At 47.2% G+C, this 22095-nt stretch overlaps 1 protein-coding gene across 1 annotated transcript; it reads left to right on the forward strand.

The window, feature by feature from the left end:
* Positions 1-1438: 1438 nt before the first annotated feature.
* PM20D1 (peptidase M20 domain containing 1) lies at positions 1439-21280 on the forward strand. Its single transcript, XM_077887270.1, has 13 exons — positions 1439-1668; positions 4262-4348; positions 5774-6006; positions 6421-6507; positions 7568-7701; positions 7994-8113; positions 8814-8889; positions 9260-9321; positions 9557-9635; positions 11509-11580; positions 17138-17306; positions 19662-19761; positions 20817-21280. Exons 1-13 carry the CDS (start codon positions 1521-1523, stop codon positions 20938-20940), a joined length of 1491 nt encoding a protein of 496 aa, XP_077743396.1. The 5' UTR covers positions 1439-1520; the 3' UTR covers positions 20941-21280.
* Positions 21281-22095: the final 815 nt, after the last annotated feature.

Genomic DNA, 22095 nt, shown 5'->3' on the forward strand with positions numbered 1-22095 from the left:
ATGTAAGAAGTATGAGTTGTTTTCTTTATACTTTCTGGTATTCTCCAAATAATTCACAAGGGCCTAAGTGCTATATTAATTGTACAATCATAACAGTTTTTAAAAGTATAAACATTGGGGATGTGGCTGAGTTAGCTGAGAAATCAAGCATCTGATCTTGATTTCTGCTTGGGTTATGATTTCAGGATCGCAGGATCAAGCCCTAAACTTCTCAGGGAATCTGCTTGGGATTCTCTCTCACCCTTTCTCTCTGTCCTTCCACCACTCCTAAAATAAATAAATAAAATTTTTGAACAGTATTGACATCAGCAGAATTTTTAGTACAAAGTGGCTTAATGTCTATCAAACTTTAAAAACTCATTTCAACTCTAATGTTCTATACCTTAGGCTGAGTGGTGAATACAAAATTGTTCGTTATATTATTCTTTACACCTTTCTGTATGTATGAAATGTTTCATAATAGTGTTTTTTGATTGCTATTGAAAAGTAAATATATGATTGTAGTTTTTTGTTTGAGGCAATTATTTTTAGTAGGAGGAGGAGGAGGACTACTGAAAGGGAGCAAAGTACTCCCTCTCTGAGTTTTGGCAAACACCAGGAATATGAATTTGCAGCTTTGGTCATGAGTAGCTATGCAGCCCTACTATTGTTTTTTTTTTTCTAGAGAATTCTAAAATATGTGACTGGTGGCCTATTAAACTGCATCAAGGGATTTAAAAGCTATTTTTTTTCCTGGTTCCAATAAACCTCATTTCATTCTCTGCGTCCTAAGGTTTTATTTTTCCAAAATGATCCTTTACTCCGAACAGCTATGAAATTTCAGTTTATGAAATACATCAAAATCATTAAAACAATCTTTCTCAAAATCCTTCAAGTATTTACCCCCTAAAACTCTGGTATCTGCAGAGCGTTGCAAAAAAATGCAGCGTTTACATTAATATCAGAAACACTTCCAGCGAATTCCTAAGGAGGAGCAAGCCCTCCGAACTGATCATTCAAAGTAGCGTCTATAGATAAAGTAATACTGTCTCAATTTCAGGTTCAATAAAGCCAGGGACCCAGAAGGCTCCGCCCCCCACCCCCACCCCCACCCCCACCCCCACCCCCGGACCTGGGGGACTGGTCATCAAGCCCTAAACTTCAGAAGTGAGAAGCAGATTAAAGACTGATACGCTTTGCTGATTTTATTTAGCCTTTCCCCCCTTTTATGAGACGAGTCCTAGAGCAAGGGATCCTGAGAACCTCAGAGCAGCAGGTGAGGCCCGACGTGCACCCGCAGCGCTCACCTTTGCTCCGCTTCTGCCTGCCCCGCGGGGAGAAACAACAACTCCCAAGAGGCCCTGCGGCCCTGGGCGGGGCCGTCCCCTCATTGGCTGCTCCGCAGCTCCCGGCAAGCGGCGATTGGCCAGGCCTGGGGAGGGGGCGGGACTAAGGCAGGGGCGGGAATTGGAGCGCGGACAGGACCACCGGCGCGGGCTGGCGGGGCAGGTGCAGACCCCGCTGCAGACCGAGACGAGTGTATGGCTCCGCAGTGCGTCTGCGTGCTGGCTCTGGCGGCTGTGCTGCTGCCAGGCGTCTCCACCATGTCCACAGGGAAGGGCCGGGAGCGGCACATCCCTTCTCAGTTCAGCCAAGGCGAGCGCTTCGCCATGAAGGAAGCGCTGAAAGGTGAGCCGGGTCCCTTGGCCCAGCGATGCTCGGGTATAGGTCGGCCCCTCTGCCGCCCACTCCCACCGCAGAGGGTCCACTACGGGACCTGCGGCTGCACCGCACTCCCCAGCCCGAGCCCCAGCACCTCGCGCCCCGGCGTGGGGACGCCACTCTTGTCCCAGTGCTGGCTTCTGGGCCCTCCGGTGTTCCCTGCCTCGCCAGGATCCTGCCCGAGCTCCACCATCTCCCCGTTGCCTTGGCCTTCGCCAGCCCAACCCCGGCTTTGCAGTAGCTTTTTTTTTTTTCTTTAATTTTTATTTATTTATGATAGTCACAGAGAGAGAGAGAGAGGCAGAGACATAGGCAGAGGGAGAAGCAGGCTCCATGCACCGGGAGCCCGACGTGGGATTCGATCCTGCGTCTCCAGGATCGCGCCCTGGGCCAAAGGCCCGCGCCAAACCACTGCGCCACCCAGGGATCCCTGCAGTAGCTTTTATTTGTACCCTTAACCTTCCAAAGTGTTGACTTCTGTTAAATCAACGCGATATCTTAAGCCTGAATTATCTTTTTTTTTTTAAATTTTATTTATTCATGAGAGACACACACACACAGAGAGGGGCAGAGACACAGGCAGAGGGAGAGGCAGAGGGAGAGGCAGAGGGAGAAGCAGGCTCCGTGGGATTCGATCCTGGGACTCCAGGATCACCCCTGGGCCCAAGGCGGCACCCAACCGCTAAGCCACCCAAGCTGCCCGAGACTAAATTATCTTAATCTTACCTACAGTGGAGGGAAATTGAAGCTTAGGTCAATTGAATGACCTTCCCTAGGGACCTCACAAGCAAGGAGTGAGCACTGGGTGATAACATCTATCACCTGTAGGATCCACCCAGCTCCAGGGAACTCCACCAGGAGATGCGTGAGATGTTCCAAATTTCCTCTTCTAATTAAAAGACATCTCTCCCCTAGACCTCAAACCAAGGTTAAAAACTCATTTGCCTTCTCAGTCTGCATTTTCCAGGAGAAAAGAGGAAAGGTTCTGTTGCGTACTAGGTCCTATGGGATAATGAGATCCTCCTCACCATTGGGCTTAGCTCCAGTCTTTTCCCCTTTCATTAAATAATGAATTAAAAGAAACTGCCTACATAAACATGTGCTGCCAGATGCAGGGATCAAAAGCTAGCCCTCGTGATTGAATATAAATTGTGCATGTGCCTGAGGGATTGATTGGTCTGGAGGCAGAGCAGAGCTTTCCCAAAGCATAGAACAAATAGTGAGTTCTCTGAAAGCCAGTAGGCAGCTGCTCACCAGTGTCTTTTCACCCAGGAGAAAGCAAAAGCTTTCTTAATTAAAGAACCCAAAGTAGGGACCTTATAACCATATGGCTATATGGCCTATATATGCTGTACGGCCTATATATATACCTATATAGCCACATGCCTCCTGCTCCAACTGTGAGCAGGAGGCAAAACATTTGAGTTCAGATTTTGAGTTTGTCTCCTATAGATTCATCTTTCTGAACCTTGACTTCCCCATCTATGTGGTGGGCTGTGATGTAGGGTTGATCCTGAGCAAAACTGATTACAGAGCTAAGTTCGTCTTTCAGCAGCCCACCCTTGACAAATGCACTGCCTAGATGCATTTGTTCTTCCTAGTGTGTTTTGGAATATCTAATCAAACATTCTCATAATTTATTGCATTTCCTCTCCCATTGGTGTTTGCATTTAATAATGAATCTCTTTAAAGTGTAAAGCCAGGACTCCTGGGTGGCTCAGTGGTTGAGCATCTGCCTTTGGCTCAGGGCCTGGTCCCGGAGTCCCGGGATCGAGTCCCACATCGGGCTTCCTGTAGGGAGCCTGCTTCTCCCTCTACCTATGTCTCTGCCTCTTTCTCTCTCTGTGTCTCTAATGGAAAAAATAAATAAAATCTTTAAAAAAAAAAAGTGTAAAGCCTTCATGGCTCAAAGGGATAAACCTAATAGCAATTCAGGAACTGAGGCATCTGGGTAAAGTGGAGAAGATTATTGAGGACTGAGGAGTTGGTTTGGGAACTCCTATATCCACCCCTTCCCAGGCATCATGTGCCCAAAAAGCTGGCATTGGCTGAGAAATCAGCGAGACTCTGGATGAGCCAGTCCATGAGGAATAAGCCTACTCTCTGCACATAAAGCCTCATTCATGTAGGGACCCAGAATGGTGGGCTCCTCTGGTTCATTGAAAGGATAATGGTTTCAGAGGCAGAATGAGGCTTAGAAACAATTTATAGCAGCTCCCCACTTAGGGTCAAAGTCCAAAATTTACTCCTGTCCACCTCCCCCCACCCACATCCATCTTGGACTTTAAGACCCATATTAGTCTAACCAAACCTGAAAGACCTGGGTTTATAGATCCCATTTCTGCTGCTTATTTCAGGACAGCCCTGAGCAGCTCCCCTCACCCCTCTAGGCTTGTTTTCCTCCCTTCAAATTAGAGAAAATAGCAGTGCCTACCTCCTAGGATTGTTCTGCCTCCCACAATAAGATCATGAACGCAAGAGAACTCTATGCACAGAGGGCTGTGGTGAAACCAGTGGTTGTTATCAACTGTACTCTCCCATGGCTCTCTGTCTCTGACAGGTGCCATCCAGATTCCAACAGTGTCTTTCAGCCCTGACGACATTAACACTACAGCCCTGGCCGAGTTTGGAGAATTCATTCGTACAGGTCAGCCACAATCTGTGGAAAGGGGTGGGAGCACAGTTCTCTTACAAAGTGATAAAGAAGCTTCTTTTGTTACTGACCAGAGGACAGTAAAAATTTCTGTGGGCGTATTTTGAGTTTATACACAGTGGGGAGGAATACAAGCTCTCTAAGAGTCAGAATGGAGGCAGGGTAGAGACTATAGATTTATTTGGCTCTTGAAACACTAAGGCACACTGTTGGGTTGGAGTTTGAACTCTCCCGATCTTTGCCCTAAATATATAACAGTCAATAAATATATAATCAAAAGTTAGGACTAAGAAAGGAATTAAAAGGCACAGCATAAAGAATAGGGTCAGTGATATTCTAATAGCCATGTATAGGGACAGATGGTACCTATACTTGTGGTGAACAGCATAGTAGATAAACCTGTCAAATCAGTAAGTTGTGTACCTAAAACTAAGGTAACATTGTGTGTCAACTATACTCAAATTAAAAAAGAAAAAAAAAGATAGGACTAGGAATTCCTTCTTCCCGTGCAAGCTTCTGGAACTATACTCCATGCTCCTCCCACCCCTACCTCCATACACACACCTACACACCTATGTACACACTCCACCCATGCAGGCCCTTCCCCTGATTCTTTACAGGCCCGTTTCTGCGTTTCGAGGCAGTCAGCGACTTTGAGCTGCCATATCAGCTCCTCACCCCCATGTGAGTCCAAGAAGGGATGGGTCAAGAAGAAAAAGGAGACTTGCAACTCCCCACTCCCTGCATGGAAAGCTCCTGGAGAGTAGTGAGGCCCTCCTCCTAAATAAAAGAAAAAAACAGCCCCTCCAAAGTTATCTGGGGTTGGAGGAGCTGGCCTGGGCACATCAAGTGGCCCCCTCGCTAACACTGTCTGTAACCTGAGTAATTGACCCTGAGAGAATCCACACCCACACATGTAAGTGTGACCTTGTGCTAGACAGAACAGTCTTCCCTCTGTATGACACACACAGGAGTATTTTTTTAATCTCTCTCTCTCTCTCTCTTTGTAATATAAGGGTCATGTTTGGTTCCAAGTAATTTGGATATTGGGGACTAGTATATTTAAAATTTAACACACACTCGTCATCTGTATAGTCCTGCAGCAGATACTTGTGATGTGCATGTTACAGATCAGACCAAGCCAGATCTTGATCTATTAGCTGTTACCATGATGGAATCTTGATATGCACATTGTCACGTAGTAGTAGCACATTTAAATATGAGGAAGAGGAATTTTAGAGATTGTCCGTGCAAATCAGGAATCAGACTGGCTTTGTTCCAGAAGGCTTCCTATGGGACACTACACCTTTTTAAAAAGGGGTGGGGGGACAGGTGGACATTTTCTATCAAATCGTAAGAAAACCAAAGGAAATTGTTAAATCTGACTTTCTCTCTCCCCTTTCATCCCTTTGTCTCCAGTCTTTCCTACAATTTTCAAAACTAGGTTTATCCAACATGAAGTCATAGGAGAGTACAGCCACCTGTTCACTGTCCAAGGCTCGGACCCCAGCTTGCAGCCCTACATGCTGATGGCTCACAGTGATGTGGTGCCTGCCCCTGATGAAGGCTGGGAGGTGCCTCCGTTCTCTGGGTTGGAGCATGATGGCTTCATCCATGGCCGAGGCACACTGGACAACAAGAACTCTTTGATGGTGTGCAATGCCTTGTTTTCTCTGCTTTGGGGCACTAAGGATTCACCCAGGATGGGGATGTTCTGCTGACCCCTGGGAAGCAGGAGGTTATGGTAGAAAGAACCTTGGCTTCAGGAGACGTGGGTTCCAGCTATCACTTGGTTACTATCCTTTTCTGGGTCTCGATTTCTCAACTATGAAATAAGGACTAGAGTACGTGATATCCAGGGACCCTTTCAGCTCTGACACTGATACATTTATGCTTTTCTCCAGGTGGTAAAGGAGCTTATGCTTCCTCACATTCCATCCCCCAGGGGCCACTTGAATTTTTTCTCTTTAAAGAGAGCCTGATGCTAGCCCCACCAGCCCTGATGCAGGCAGCTGAATGTTACTGATGCCTTGATATTCCCTCTTCCCTTGTGCTTCTACCCCCAGGCAATTCTGCAGGCCCTGGAGCTCCTGCTGATCAGAAACTACATCCCCCGAAGATCTTTCTTTATTGCTCTGGGCCATGATGAGGAGGTACAACCTCTTCACCCCATAAACCATCTCTAAAACCCCTCTTTAGGGTGGGAGTAGAGGGGTGCACTCCAGTCCAGTTTGCTCCCCAGCTGTAGGGCCTCCAGAATATGGTGTGGTGGTTTGCCAATTCCTATGGGTATCCACACGCCGGAACTATCTAAGGCCCTTGACCAAAATGCAGATTCCCAGACCCGGTGCCACAAATCTGAATTTGTTTTTAAAGGTTTTTTTATTTTTATTTTTTAGAGCAGTTTTAGGTTCACAGTGAAACTGAGAAGGTAGAGAGACTTCCCTTATGCCCCTACCATACATGCACAGCCTCCCTATTGTCAGCATCCCCACCAGAGGGGTATTTGTTACAACTGAAGAACCTACATTGATACATCATAACTCCCCACAGCCCTAGTTTACATTAGGGCTTACTCTGGGCATCCATTCTGTGGACTTGGTCAATTGTATAGTGACATGGATCCACCATTATAGTTTCATAAAGAGGAGTTTCACTGCCCTAAACATCCTCTGTGCTCTGCCTATTCATCCCCCTCTCCCTTTCCCAATCCCTGGAAACCACGGATTTTTTTACTATGTCCCTAGTTTTGCCTTTTCCAGAAAGTCATATTGTTGACTTTCCAGAAAGTCATCCAGTATATAGCCTTTTTCAGATTGGCTTCTTTCATTTAGTGATAGGCATAGATCTGAATTTTTAACAAACTCCCTGGTATTATCTGAGGCAGCAATGACACTCTGAGAAACATGGGTGTGATAGTAAGAGAACCAACAGGGAGCAAGGAATCAATGTTTTATTTCCAGTGATGTCACTTACTTTGACCCTGGGCCTGTCACTTCATCTGTGAAATGAGGGCAGTTTGGCCCTTCCAGCTGTGACTCTCCAGGGTTCTGTGAAGCAAGACTGTCTAGGCCCCTTCCTCTCCCTCCCTCACCCCGCAGGATGGAGACAGGGCAGGGAGATTCTGGAGCTCCTAGCTATGTTCAATGGGTCTCCATTAGCTATTGGAGGTCTGTCTGAGAAGGACAATGGCCATGGGTTCAATGTCTGCAGGTGTCAGGACAGAATGGGGCTCAGAAGATCTCAGCCCTGCTACAGGCAAGGGGTGTCAAGCTAGCCTTCATTGTGGACGAGGGTAACTTCATCTTGGATGGTTTCATTCCCTACCTCAAGAAGCCCTTTGCCATGTGAGTACAGTACCCTATCCCCCACCTTAGAAGGTGTTCTCACCACACTTCAGATGACCGCAGCCTGGCATCTGTAAGCCATACTGAGACAACTCTTTATTTTACTCCTCTGGCCCTGAACTCGGACCAGTTTTGGGCTCCCCCTTCCCTTTCTCTTCAAGTGTAGATTTTTTAAAGCATTATGAAGCCAAGCTGCTAGACCAGCAGACCACTGTGCAGGTGGGCTCATGGGCTCATGGGATAATTCAAGGTGGGAGGAAGACAGGAGGACCCTCTCTGATCTCTGCTGCAGGATCGCAGTCTCAGAGAAGGGTGGGATTAACCTCAGGCTGCAAGTAAACATGACTCCGGGCCACTCCTCAGCTCCCCCCAAGGAGACAAGCATTGGCATCCTCGCAGCTGCTATCAGCCGGTAAGCAACATGGGCCCTGCTCCCTTGCCAGACTCGGGATGGAGGACCTGGCCCTTTCCCACTTTGGGTTTGAAGAGGCTAAGCTTCCTGCCCTGAAGCTGGGCTGAGAAACCACAATGGGGGCTGCAGGAAGGACAGAGCCACCAGTATCCAGGCAGGGGTCAGGGGTCAGAAAAGGATCTACCCATATTGTAAGCAAGAGCTGGCCCATAAAAGCTAGGTCAGGATGTAAGGGCTGCAGGCTGTGGGTGAGCACAGCAAGGTCTGTAACAGCAAAGCTTACCTCCAGCTGGGTTTTCTTAGCAAAGTGGGAAGAAGAACTATATTAATTCAGTTAAATATGGGTATTCTCTACCAATGTTTAAGGCTTTGTGCCCAGTGATGGGCATATAGCAGTAGAAAGAAACAGCCCCTTTCCTCAAGGAACTCACAGTTACAGCAGAGACTGATAATTCTGCTACAGTGTGGTAGGTGACAAGGAGTGGTGCCAACTTGGCCTTGGTAGATAGGGACAGCATCTAGAAGTAATCCTGCTTGTGTTTTGAGATCTCCAAACAGGTGGATCGGTGGTAATAGAAGGTAAATGGCAGACCTCCTGGCCAGACCTGCTGAAAAACCCTGTCTCCCTTCTTCTTCCCTTCAGATTGCTGATCTTTAACTGGGGTTGGGGAAAGTCCTGAGAATTCCCTTTCTCTTCCAGCCTGGAGCAGACACCACTGCCGAACATGTTTGGAAGTGGGCCATTGAAAACGACATTGCAGGAACTGGCAAATGAGGTAGGGAAAGGAGCCTCACTACCCCTGGTCAGCTGTGGAAGAGAAAGAAAGAAGGGCAGAAAAGTAGTTTCCAGAACAGAAGAAGAGCCCACTGCTGACCCGTGCTATGCACATGCTCACCTATTTTCAGCTAGAGGCTGAGCCGAGACATAGGATCTGACTTCTTCCCGGGGGTGTTGGTGCTTCTCTGAGACCCTAAGACCTGACACATCCAGGCACCCTTCGGGAGCCGGTTCTCAATCATCCTTGAGGCTGCCACTGAGGGCCCTCGAGGCAGATCTAAAGCAGGGAAAGACTTGAGCCTCAGGTACAGTGACCCTGTTATGCTGACCCCTCAGAAATCCTGATGACCTGGTTTCTTGCTTTTCAGTTCCCTTTTCCTGCCAATATTGTCTTGAGAAACCTATGGCTGTTTGGGCCCCTTGTAAGCAGGTAAAGTTTTATCTTTCCTTCTCTCTCATCCTCCAAACCAAACCTACTCAGTCCCCTCTCCCTGGCTTAGCTAATCATCCCTTAGCCACCAAATGCTACATCTAATCCATATATAGGATGTCCCTCCTAGTCTTAAAGGTCTTCAAGATTCAGGAAAGTGGGTGATCTTCCAACCCATTCTTTCTCCACATTGGAAAGTTGTTCCTAATGTCTGACCTTAGTCTTTTGGCTTTAGGTTAATGGAGAGGAATTACATAACCAATGCACTGGTCAGGACCACGATGGCACTCACCATGTTCAATGCAGGAGTCAAGGTAACATTTCCTAGATCATCCCCTACACCTTTCCCTCCCTACACCCGCCCCTCCATCCTTTGGCTTTATTTCCTGGCCCCTTCTTCCTTCTCTGATTATAGTTTGAATAATAGGAAGGCCCAGGGCTGAACTGTACAGTGCTATCAGGTGGGTAATCCTCAAGAGCAAGTGTACCAACCGAGGTCTACAAACCCTCTGAAATTGCTGGCCAGATTTTGTACATGTGCCTTTTAGGGAGTGTCCATGGCCCCTCTCAGCTGCCTTGTGTCTGTACTCCTTAAAAAAAAAACCATTAAAGAAAATTATACTAGTATGAAGGGGAGTTATTTGGAAGTTAATTTTTGTGAACTATACTCATTCAACTTGTTACATATTTACCTAGCATTTTGGTCATGTAGCCTAAGGTTCTAACTTTCCTACCTATCAAGGATCTTTTGATTACTCTTTATCACACTTTGGAAGATTTATTCATCTAACAAATTTAATGACTGATTAATGTATTTTCCCTTCATGCTCCCCTGAGTCAAAAGAGAGAAACTCACTCACAATTTATAAAATCTACATATACAACATCTAAAGGCAGATATTAGTCATTTCCCAAAACACACTAAATACTGGGTAGTCTTAACAAACATGAAGTTCACTCGTAGAAATAAATTTTGAGTGAATTATTACTTTGATAGATTTTTCTTTTCCAAGAACTACTTTTTGGCAAATTGGTCTACTTCCAGTTGGATTGGCCACTAAGGGGCATCTCTGTTTAAAGGAACAAACCACAGCCACAGCCACACTGGTTAGCTTGGGCCTATGACTTTCTGAAATCTTGAGAGAAGTGAGACTGTTCCCAATGACTACCAGCACTACTTTAAGGAATGCCACCTTTACCTAGCATACAGGATGGCCTTGTGGAGGTCTGGTCATCTGGAGCCCAGGTTGAGTACAATGAATGGCACCTCAATTCCTGCCATAACTTAACTGGACAGAGTGTCAGCCAGACCTGAGCTGTCTTCACCAGCTGTCTAGAGTGTTCACTGAAATAATAATAATACTGTGTCCTTGCATGTGAATGTCATTTTATCTGTCCATAAAATTTTTATCTGTCCATTGTCACATTTGTTATTCCATTTGATCCTGTTCACAGCCCTCCTGGTACCATCATCCCCATTGCCAGTCGGGAAACAGAGACACAAACAGGTCATAATTATTCAAAATCACACGGCTAATTTGTAATAGCCCAGCTCTCCTGCTCCTGGTCTAGTGCTTTTTTGCACCAAACCAGTTCAAAGAAAGATTCAGAGTTGGAGTCCGTTCTATTATGGCCTCTGAGGAAAAAAATCCACTCAGAGTCTAATTCTCTTCTCTGATTAGTCTTGGGTTCTTCCTGATCAAGCAGAGAACAGAATCAAATTTTGCAATTAGAAGTGGGAAATCACTATCATCATCCCCTTCGGGGTTCAAACACACCGTGACGGGGGCCTGCAGAGGCTCTGGGTGCCCTGGCCTGAGTAAGCAGTAAAGTGCAAGAGGCATATCCAGAGCACACAGTGCCAGTGGTGCTGCATGGGGCCAGAAGAGAGAGGTCTGTGTGGTCTTGGAGAAAACAGTCTTGCTCTGAGAAGTTCTCAGTGAAACCCACCGGGACCAAGAAGCATGGAGATCTGGCCTAATGCACAGACACACCTCTAGTTCTGAACATAACCACTTGTCAAGGGCCCAGAGGAGACAAGGGCCAACTAAAAATGAAGCCCTGGACCTTTCAATCAAATTGGCTTCCTCTTTCTCTACTGGTGGTAGTTGGCCTTTGGGGGGGCGGGGCGGGGGCAGAGGTTGGAGCTTCTGTGGCTCAGGCCAGGGTTTGTGATTCTCTCTCCAGATGAATGTCATCCCCCCGATGGCCCAGGCCATAATCAACCTCCGGATTCACCCTGCACAGACAGTCCAAGAGGTAGGTGACATCTGTTCCCAACCAGTGGTTTGGTATCAGGGATGTGTGTGATCCCCAAGATCTGGGTATAGCTGCATTCCCAGGGCTGGCCAACCACCATTTTTCAACCAACATTGGTTGGTTTATTCAATAACATTTGTTCAACCTTCTTCAGAGGCTTCCAGGAATCTGGCTAGGATAGGAGATCTCTGGTTTGGGGGAACTTGGAGTCTGACAAATGATAACAATAGTAGCAGACATGTCCCACAGGCTTGCTTGGTGTGTGGCACTGTTCTAAGATATATGCATGCTCATTTAAAGCCCACAACCATCCTATTATCATCCTTATTTAACAGGGAAACTGAGGCACAGATCAAAAAAGCAGGTAAGTGACATGCCCAAGATTACGCACGTAACAGTCTAGATCCAGAACCACCACACCAGACCACAATCAAATTGATTAGGGATGAACAAATTGCTAAAGGACCAGTGCAGAGAAAGGGACTGTCACTACCTCTGAGGGTCAAGAAAATCTTTTCTGACCACTAGAAATCTAAGCGGGGATGTAAAGGACAGATAGGACTTTGCTAGAAGCCAGGTATTCAGAGTCAGGCTAAGGTCAAATCAGGCTAAATAAAGAGGACGACAGACCAGGCAGATATGGCAATGGTGAAAATGGAGTAGTAGCGTGGGGTTCAGAGCCTTGTGAACCATGCTGAGGAGTTTGGGCTCTAATCTGTGGACAGAGGGAACTTCAAACAGGGCCATGATGTCCTTAGATGTGTTCTTAGGGAGATGGTGCTGATGGCAATGCAGAGGAAATGCCAGAGTAGGAAGAGACGGTTGTGAAACTGTTAGAGCTTCTCAGGCAGTGGACTGAGTGGTGGTGATGGGGTGAGGAAAGGCACCTGCCACGGTGGGAGACTTGGGTTCAGCAGAATGTAATGTGTCATGGGTAAGGGGAGAGAGAAAGGCAGGATGACTCCAAGGTTTTTAACCTGGGTAGTTGGCCAGGTGCTGATGCCTTTAGCCAAGATGGAGCATTCAGAAAGTAGAGCAAGTTCAGAGAAATATAATGGTTTAGGAGTTTGAGAAGCTTATAAATTATAAATAGGCAATTATAAATATATCAGGTCTGGAGAGAGAATGAACTAGAGATACAGGCTGGGGTGTTAACATAAATGAAACCTCTAGAGTCAATAAAATCCCACAGGAAGAATGTGTAAAATTAGAAAGAAAGAGGATCGAGGACAGAGCCTGGCAGTGGCCTGCTACAAACATCAATTTAAAAATGATTAAAATCAGTGCGTAATTGCAAACTGTGATGAGTGCTATGACGAAGAGGGACCGGGTTCTAGTGGAGAATGTAAGGGGGAACCAGACCTCGGATAGGGTCAGATAAGGCTTCCCCGGGGAAGTGACACGTGAGCTGAAAGGTACAGGATTGAGCAGACACGGTGCAGAATGTTTGGCATCTGCAGGAAAGGCTAGCTTACTTAAACAGCAGGTTGAGCTAAATAGGAGTTCAGGAGACAAATGTAATCCTTCAAAAAAATGATCTCAAGAGGCAACCCAACAACTATCGAATGACTAATAACATTCCAGAATTAAGCAGGGTTAAGGGCAGGTGGTATTCCCTGAGTCTCTGATGCAGATCCTCGAGGGTCAGCCACACTTAGACTTCTGTGGTCTTTTCTCCCTAAATTCTTCCCCCTGGAGGGTTTTGTTTGTTCTCACATAGGGTGGGAGGCACACCCCTCACTGCAGGGGGGCCGGCGGGGGATGGATTGATGGCCTGCCCAGCATCACCCAGCATTCTGGGGAAGCTGGGACCGGTGTGAGCCCTGGGCTCCACTGCTTTTCATCGAGTGCCAACCTTTGTCCTCTCCCTAGAGGATCATGGGGCCAGGAAATCACTGAATTCCCCCCATTGAACTTCTTTCTACCAGTTTTTTTCCAGCCTCATTCCAACTCCATGCCCTTTCCAAGGGCTGTTTTCCACCAGCTGGGGCTTTCATCTCCCCAGCTTCTGGCACTCTTCCCTCCTGTCTATTCCCCACCAGAGTGGCCTTCCTTCCCAGTCTATCTCATGAAATCCCTGAAAGCCCCGGGCCCATCCTGCCCACCTGTCCAGCATCCAAAAGCATGCAGCATCCTTTGGTTCTGATCCCTCCCTTGCCTCGTGCCCAGTTCCATCATCAAGTTCCATGGGCTGGAACTGCTGGGCTGGATCCTGTGGGATCATGAACAGTTCCCAGAACTGTCTTCCTCCAACTCTAAGTGGTCTCTCCCATGTTGTGGGTGTAGAGAGGTCTCCATCACCTATGTGTGAGCAACAGTCTTCAGAAATGTCATAGACTACCCTGTAGAAGGTTCGTCCTGAATGGGCCTCAAGGAGTAAAAATCAGGCCACTAGAAGATGTTTCAGGAAGCCCCCACTAGAAGGAGAGTTGGGGAATATGGCACCTTGGATGGTCATGAGCTTCTCAGAGGGTGGATGACGTCCACCTCTCTATAGAGTATTGTACCAAAGATTCCTTCCTTTCTTCATTCATTGCTTCACCAAGTGTTTACTGAGTGGCTGCTATGGGCTAGGCATTCTTCTAAGTGCTTGGGAAAATGGTGAACAAGACAGACAAGATTCCTATCCTGATGGCACTTATGTTCTAATGGGTAAGGGACAGCAATAAGCAAGTGATCAAATACAGGAACAAGTTGATTTTTTCAAGAGGTAAGTACCATAAAGAAAATCATAGGATGATGTGTCACAAAGTGATTGTGGGGTAGGCATGGAACAGCGAGTCAGTCCTCTGAGGCGACATTTACCCTGCAACCCGACATAGAACAAAGATCTGGGAATGGCAGTAAGGGCACTGGCCTCTAGTCTCAACAGAGGTGAAATGGTATGTCTCATATATACCATAGCCTGTGGAGGATATAAAAATATATCAAATTAAAAGGGGAGGGGGAGATGCCTGGGTGGCTCAGCGGTTGAGTATCTGCCTTTGGCTCAAGGTGTGATCCCGGAGTCCCAGGATCGAGTACCACATCAGGCTTCCTGCATGGAGCCTGCTTCTCTCTCTCTGCTTGTGTCTCTGCCTCTCTCTGTATCTTTCATGAATAAATAAATAAAATCTTTTTTTAAAAAAAAGGAAGGGGGAGAGGGGTGAGATACTACAGGAAGCCATACATCAGGTCATTATAGACATTCATAGCCAAGTTGCTCAAAAGCAGAATGGATTGTAACTTAGCATGGTGGTGAGCCTTCTGCCATGGAAGTATTCAAGCCCAGGCTGGATGACAGTCTGTCCTGGGCATTAGTGAGAGGCCTTGCCTTACCACAGGATGGAGGCTGGACTTGCTAACTCTAACTCTAAAGACCTTGCCAATTTTTTTGGTATCCCTTGTCCTGGCCTTCAACACATTTATCATTCACTTGAGGGAAAAACATATTTACACATAAAACAGAGGAAAAATTGTAACATTATGGTAATGTGCTGTAAGGGCTGTAGAAGCTCAGAGTGATGAGACTGATGTGCTCTAAAGTAACCTTTGAGGTCCCTCTTACCATTCATGAATCCCATCCTTGTGCCCCTGATTATTGCCCAGGGTGGCTCCTCTATTCTAAGCAAATAACTAGCATATGTTGAGTGTTTACTATGTGCCAGGAACCAGCCTAAGTACGTGACATATGCTAATTCCAGTAGTGGTCACAACCACCTTCCCAAGCAGGTGCTACTGTTATCCTTATGTTAACATATGAGCATGCTGAGACACAGAGGTTAAGGAGCCTGCTCAAGGTCACACAACTATAAGTGGCTGTCCACGGCACGAAGTGTGCTGTCACTCCTCGATTCTTGTGCCTGCCCGCCCCCCTGATCAGATCTTGCCTCTTCTCCATCTGTTTCATGTCCTTCCTTTGAATTTCTGCTCAAAGTCCACCACCACCAAGGTGATGGAAGGAATCCAAGGAGTCCATCTTAATGAACACCATCCTCTTTCAGGCCCTACTCCACCCCACCTCAACCTGCATGTGCTTTGGTGGTAGTGAAGCATCATCCTTGTGAGAAACCAGGTTCAGGTACTCAGCCCAGCGACATTAACTGTACAATCCTATTATACAGTTACTTCATGAGATAACTCCCACTGTTTTTATTAGTTCATATCTTTTAAATTTCTTGCATCCAACATTCATTGCATGCCTTTTATGTTCCTGGGGCGGAAAACACAGAAGTGAGGTAGCCCTCCTCTTGCATCAGAACCTGGCCTGTGAGTTAGCAGGAAACCTGAGCTCTTGTGGCTTCCAACTGAGGGGGGATCCTATCTGTGTGCCCTCTTCAGTTTCTGGGGGCAGGAGTATTCAAGTAATTTGGGATAACAAAAAAAAAAAAATTGGGATAGCAGGCCCAGTCCCAACCCCCACCTTCTATGGTGATGACTAGGAATCTGCCAGTTGGTTGAAGATATAGCAAGACTATGTACTAATTCTTGAATTAGAGGGTTTAGGGCAAACATGCTGGAATGAAAATAAGCTCCGATAAGTGAGTTATGCACCACCACCACCACCCCCAACTAATCCAACAGCAAGGAATTTGGTTTGGCTCAATGGTGGTTTTTAAGCCAGAAATAGGCCTCGTTTCCTTTCCAGTCTCCACTCCTAGCATGTTTCTAGGTGACACTGCCATAAAAAGAGGTACTCTTGAGTTAATGCCCCCCATAGGAGTGGTCCTCAGCTATGGGACACCCCCCTTTCTAAGGCAGAGGCAGTTCTAAAGCACCTGCTGATCAGATGGGTTGAGACCAGTGCTGGGGCTTTCCCTGGGTGGCAGGGTAGGCTTGGGGGCCACTCTAAGCCAGCCTCCCAGTCCATTTCCACATGTCTCCATGGGACCTGATCCTCAGGGTCTGGTCTACGTCCTGCCTGGGACCAGGACTTGTGCTGGATCCAGCTCTAGTGGTTTCCGACTGAATTTTCTAGGAGCTTCCTCAGGTTCCTTCCTGAGGAAAAGAGGCAAAGAGAAAACTTGAACACCAGTCCCCCCAACTCCTGACTTTTTGCCTGTGTTGAGCTCATCTTCCTGGCTCCAGGGCAGTTGGTTACAAACAGGAAGCAGGGATGCCCAGAGAGGAGAAAGAGGAGTGCGTGACCCTTTCTTCAACTGTCTGAAACTCCCAGGTTGATGTGAGGTCATCACATCGATCAGCCTGCCTCAAGATGTCTGTGTTCCCCGCTTCCTCTGGTGTCTTCTGCATTCCACCTAGCCCATGACTCAGCCCAAGAGGAAGGACACACAATTTCCTGATTTCTCCAATTCCCCACCTGCCTCATGGCCATAAGGCAAGCCTCCTGAACGTTTAACCTAAACCTACTATGCTGTAGATCCTTTGCCAGAAAGACCCACCTCTTCTCTCTACTACAGCCAGTCAACTGAAGTTGAGGTCCCAGGGCAAAAATGAGCTCCCCTGTAAACCCCCAAGGCTCTGCCTTCCTGGAGAGAAATCAGGACTGTTTCAATTCGTATAGTACTTGGACAGCAGATAGTTAAGAACTCAAACTCCCTTTGTTTGCTCCCTCAAGGTCCTAGAACTCGTTAAGAACATTGTGGCTGACGACCGGGTCCAGTTCCACGTGTTGACTGCCTTTGACCCCCTGCCTGTCAGCCCCTCTGATCATCAGGCCTTGGGCTACCAGCTGCTCCGCCAGACCATACAGTCCATCTTCCCGGAAGTCAATACTATTGCCCCAGGTAATGACTTCATCAGCTGTGGCTGGAGGGAGGTGGGGGCTGGAACTGTTTCCTATCTAATGTCTACTGCCCCACCTCCACCCCAGCTGTTCAGCCTGGAAACATCTGGCTGCTTCCCCTCGTGATGAAACTGGAACTGTATTTTCCCCTTGGAGTGGAAGTCAGAAAGCAAACAGGAAAAGAGCAGAAACAATAAATTAGGTCAGTCATGCCTGGGTCCTAGCTTAACCTAGACCAGCCTTTCTGGCATGGAGGACAGGGTCAGCCCAGACCCCCACCCCCAGCTCCTCTGGAGGAGCCACAGAAGGGGCCAAGTTTCTCCTAGGCTGGTTCTGATCCTTCCTGGGACAACAGCTCAGCAACAGAGCTCAGAAATGCCTCCCCCCCTGTACCATTTGCATGAACCCCCTTCGTCTCTCCCAGCCCAAACCAGTTCCAGCAGCAGTGCCTCTGTGCCCCTTCCTTAATCTTCCAGCATGCCTTCCAAACCTATGTTGGGTAGACAGTGATTCTCCAACTTGAAAGTGGAAGAGGATTACCTAAGGAATTCACTAAAGTGCAGATTATCTGAACCTACTCCTAAAGATTCAAGCTAACCAGATCTGGAGAGCACCCTGGAATCTGCCTCTTTAACAAATTCCCCCAGAGGATTCTGAGACTAGTTGATGGCTAACTGCAGTTTGAGGATCTCTGGTCCATGATGTAAGGAGAAAATGCTCTAATGCTAAGCCTTGTGTCCAGGTTTTTTTAAATCTAGATTTAATCATGGATTCCTTCATTTAAGATTTTATTTATGTATTTGAGAGAGTGAGAGCAATAGCAAGTGTGGGGAGGGAGAGGGAGAAGCAGACTCTGCACTGAGCATAGAGCCCGATGTGGGACAATCCCAGGACCCTGAGATCATGACCTGAGCAGAAATCCAGAGTTGAGCATCAGAAACTTAACTGGCTGAGCCAGCCAGGTGCCCTGGATTCCCTCATGTTCTAGGTGCATACTTCAGCCCTGCCTCTGTGCTGGGCATGGGCCCGTAGGAGCGCATACAGTGAAGCTCTGCATCCATAAACTCAGATGTGAAAATGGCAGCCTTGGTTTTTAATCAACTTAAATCTGGCTTTAAGCCCCACTCCTCAGGAAATTCAACCTCCGGAGCTATTGAGGCCTCCAAGCACCACCCCACCACCCTCCTTCTGTATCGGGCCCTCGAGATCTTAGGTGGCAGCATAGCACGGGAGCCCCTCGGCCAGTGGTCATCGGTCCTTGCAGTTACCTCAGACATCCATTGCCTAGCTAGAAGGTCACTTCAAGTTGGAGATTTCCTCTGATTCCCTGGCCTGTTTGGAGAGTGGGATCTTTAACTCTAGACCTAAGACCCACCTCCCTGAACATACCAGGCAGCCATCCCCTCTGAGGCCTGCCACCTCTTCAGACTCCTGCCACAGAGCAGGGCCTGGGTCTCCACCATCCAGGGACCCTGGCCCTCTAGGTCCCTGATTCTTCTTTCTTGGCCCTCAAAAGCTTTCTGCACTACTCTCTCCCTTCTGGGGCACCCACCATAATCTCATTAACAGAGTTAGATCTTTACAGAAAAAAGATAGGCAGATATCAACTAGTAGAAACCCCCAAAGCAAGGGCATAGTTACCCATTGGAAACCAGGAGTGGAAAATGGAACAAAACACAAATTAACATCTCAGATCATCCCACCATTCTTTAATTGGTGCTTGAGGGGGTCTTTTCTCAGAGAACACTCCCAGTGAGGACAAGTCCTAGCCCTAGCTGGTGAGTGGGGTGAGTGGCTACTACCTTCAAGAGAGCATGATACTGGAGAATATCCTGGGACTTCCTTAACCTGAAGCTTGATTTTTAGAAGACAAAGTCAGCCTTCAGAGGATGAAAATAATAGGAAATTGTGTTCTGCTTTAAGAGGACTGCATTTTATAGCAGTAAAGCTCCCTGGAAGGTGTTTATTTCTGATCTAGGGTGATATAAAGAGAACCAAGGCAATAAAAAACTGATATCTAGATTTCTGGAGAGCTAGATTTCTGAAATAGCCCAGCTAAGGGTATAAAATGAAGGTATTGGCCTCCCTGGTCATCATGGAGAGAGGACACTTCAGTCTGGATCATTCAAGGGATAACTCACTAATACACTTGGGAGGAGGTTTCATGCTTCTGGCTGAAATGGTGTTTTATTAAGATTTTGAGAATGGGTAGCCTGAAGGACAAAAATTCATAGCTGCAGGCTCCCAGGAGGGGCCAGGTGACGTTCTTATGATTTTCCAGTCAACCCACCTCCAATCACTACCTTGGCTTGATGGCTCACATAAAGCCCCATTCCTCTTGATTTTCCCTGTGTAGGTATTTGTATTGGCAACACAGACAGCAGACACTATACGAACCTCACCACTAGCATCTACCGGTTCAACCCCATCTACCTGCATCCTCAGGACTTCCGTAGGTGAGTGGAACAAGTTTGAACAGGAAGGGTGAAGGAGGAGATACATCTGACCTATCCCCACCCCATTCTCCTACCAGTCCACAGAATGGGGGGAAGCCAGGGTTTGCACAAACAAAAATGAAGACATTATTGAACCCACTGGCCAACTTTCATCATTGCCAGAGTCTTGCCACTCCAGAATGTATGGGAATTGGCCACTGTTTCTCTGGGATGTAAATAATCAGATGATTGGAAAGAACCTGATGCAAGTAGGACCTTTGGGTATGATCCCTCCCTTTGGAAGAATACTTACCCTCTGGACTTCATTTTCTCCCCCAAAAAAGGAGACTCCAGATTTCTCAATTACCACTCAGTGAAATGCAGACCCATATAGGTCAAAGGTGGACACATGCTTTGAATTCTCAGAAAAAAATATACTATAGGAATCTAAGACATGATCACCAATTTTAACTGCTATGTGTGAATTACTACTTTGTGGGTTCTTCAGCATATTTGATAGATCTTAATAACAGCTTTTACGGATTTTGCTTGTTTTTTTTTAACTGAGGTAGCAGGTTGCTACTCTTCATTTCTTTTATCTTTGAGGTTACTTACATGTGTGGTGTGTGGAGGCACATTGTGAGCACAAGATCTGATGGGAAGTTTCTAGATGAAGTAGAGGCCCCACAGGGACCCTGAGCAGTCACCTCCCTTTCCTTTTATGTCCCTAGTAATGTAGGGGCCAGGGACTCTGGCCTAAGAGAAATAGAATTAAAAAAATAATTTCCCCTCTGAGGGGAAAGTATCACATAGATTTCAGAGCAGGAAACAAATGTGAACTCCCCAGGATTTTATTATTATATTCCTGCACTTTTTCTTTGCCATGGGCCGGGACCCTGGAGAAATGACCTACATGTCATCTTCTTACAAAAGGCCTCTCCCACTTGCCTACTTCTTACCCCCTAGAGACTCAAAGGCCAGTGGCTTCAGGGGATGTGAGGTAGGGGGTACTCAGTAATAGCACTTGTTCTACAGCAATTGGCTCTCTCCTCTCTTTCCCAAAATCTCTCACTCAGCATCCATGGAATCAATGAGAAAATCTCAGTCCAAGCCTATGAGACCCAGGTGAAATTCATCTTTGAGTTTATCCAGAATGCTGACACATACCAGGAGCCAATTCCTCACTTGCACGAACTATGAGGTCGAGGAGCCAGCTGGACTAACCGTGCCTACCCGGGGCAAAGCTAATGTCGATGAAACTTTGGGTCAAAACCACATTGTGATCCATCACCCACTTGCCTTACTCACTCCTGAAATCACCAAAGAACAAGGCCAAGGGTAGAGAAGGGCTGGCAGGAACCTCTTTTCTTCCTTCCTCCAAACATCTGCATCCCTTGGCTGACCAACATTTACTGCCTTGTCAGTATCCTAGAAGTTACTGGGTTTGTCTGTCTTATACGGGTTATTTAACTGCTCCTTGTTAAGGCCTGACTTGACAAACAAAGAATTAGAAAATCTCAACTGTTTTTACCTTCTAGAAGTGTTTAATTTAGAGCATGCTTGCCAGGCTGCCCTCTCCATCACTTACAAATTTCTTTTTGCTGTAACTTCCTTTCTCTTCCTCCCCCTTCCCTTGGATTATTTAGCTGGCCCTTCATCTCTCCTCTCCTGCCCCTGCATCCCTCGCCCTGCCCTCCCGTTTATTCTAATCTAGAGCAGAACTTAGTTATATTGTGATACTACTGTAATTACCACAACACCTGGCCAAATAAAGCGGGCTATGTGGCATCAAGTGGTCACTGAGAAGTGAAACTGAGGCAGGGGGCTTTTCACTGAGAAGTGAAACTGAGGCAGCCTCCTGGTTCTGGAGGCTGGAGCCTAGAGAAGAAAACTATCCTTGGGCTTCTCCCAAGGACTCCCTGGTCTTTGCTCCCTCCCCTGTCCTGTTCCTGCCACCTGCTGCTGCTGACCCACCCCTGGAGGCACTAATCTGTGGAAACATTTCCCTGGCATATCCTATGGGCTGAGCTCCCAAGAGAAGGGCAATCATGATCCTGGCTTTCAGTGAAGCCCAGGACCAGCAGGGTTCTGGCCTTCGCCTCAGGTCCTGGTTCTGACCTATCAAAGGGAAGTGGCAGGTATGGTATGGGGGAGCAAGGAGGAGCCTGACTTGAGGGGCTGTGTCCCAGGTGGTGAGCAGAGGAGGGGCAAGCTTTGCCTCCTTAGAGGACAGCAGAGCTCCTGTTCTTTTCCTCTGGAATCCAACCCTGAGCATATTCAAGTCTGCTTAGTAGCTGCCAGGTAGGGGGCATTGGAAGGCAGCCTTTCTTGGCTCAAGGCTGGGAGCTGCGAGCT

Source organism: Canis aureus, chromosome 38 (assembly GCF_053574225.1).
Source record: "Canis aureus isolate CA01 chromosome 38, VMU_Caureus_v.1.0, whole genome shotgun sequence".
NCBI classification, from domain to species: Eukaryota; Metazoa; Chordata; class Mammalia; order Carnivora; family Canidae; genus Canis; species Canis aureus.

Excerpts from the sequence above, each read along its gene's own strand:
- PM20D1 (XM_077887270.1), top strand. The coding sequence starts at position 1,521 with ATGGCTCCGCAGTGCGTCTGCGTGCTGGCTCTGGCGGCTGTGCTGCTG. Across the intron at positions 4,349-5,773 it reads TGGAGAATTCATTCGTACAG|TCTTTCCTACAATTTTCAAA; the intron begins GTCAGCCACAAT and ends CTTTGTCTCCAG. Across the intron at positions 6,007-6,420 it reads ACAACAAGAACTCTTTGATG|GCAATTCTGCAGGCCCTGGA; the intron begins GTGTGCAATGCC and ends TTCTACCCCCAG.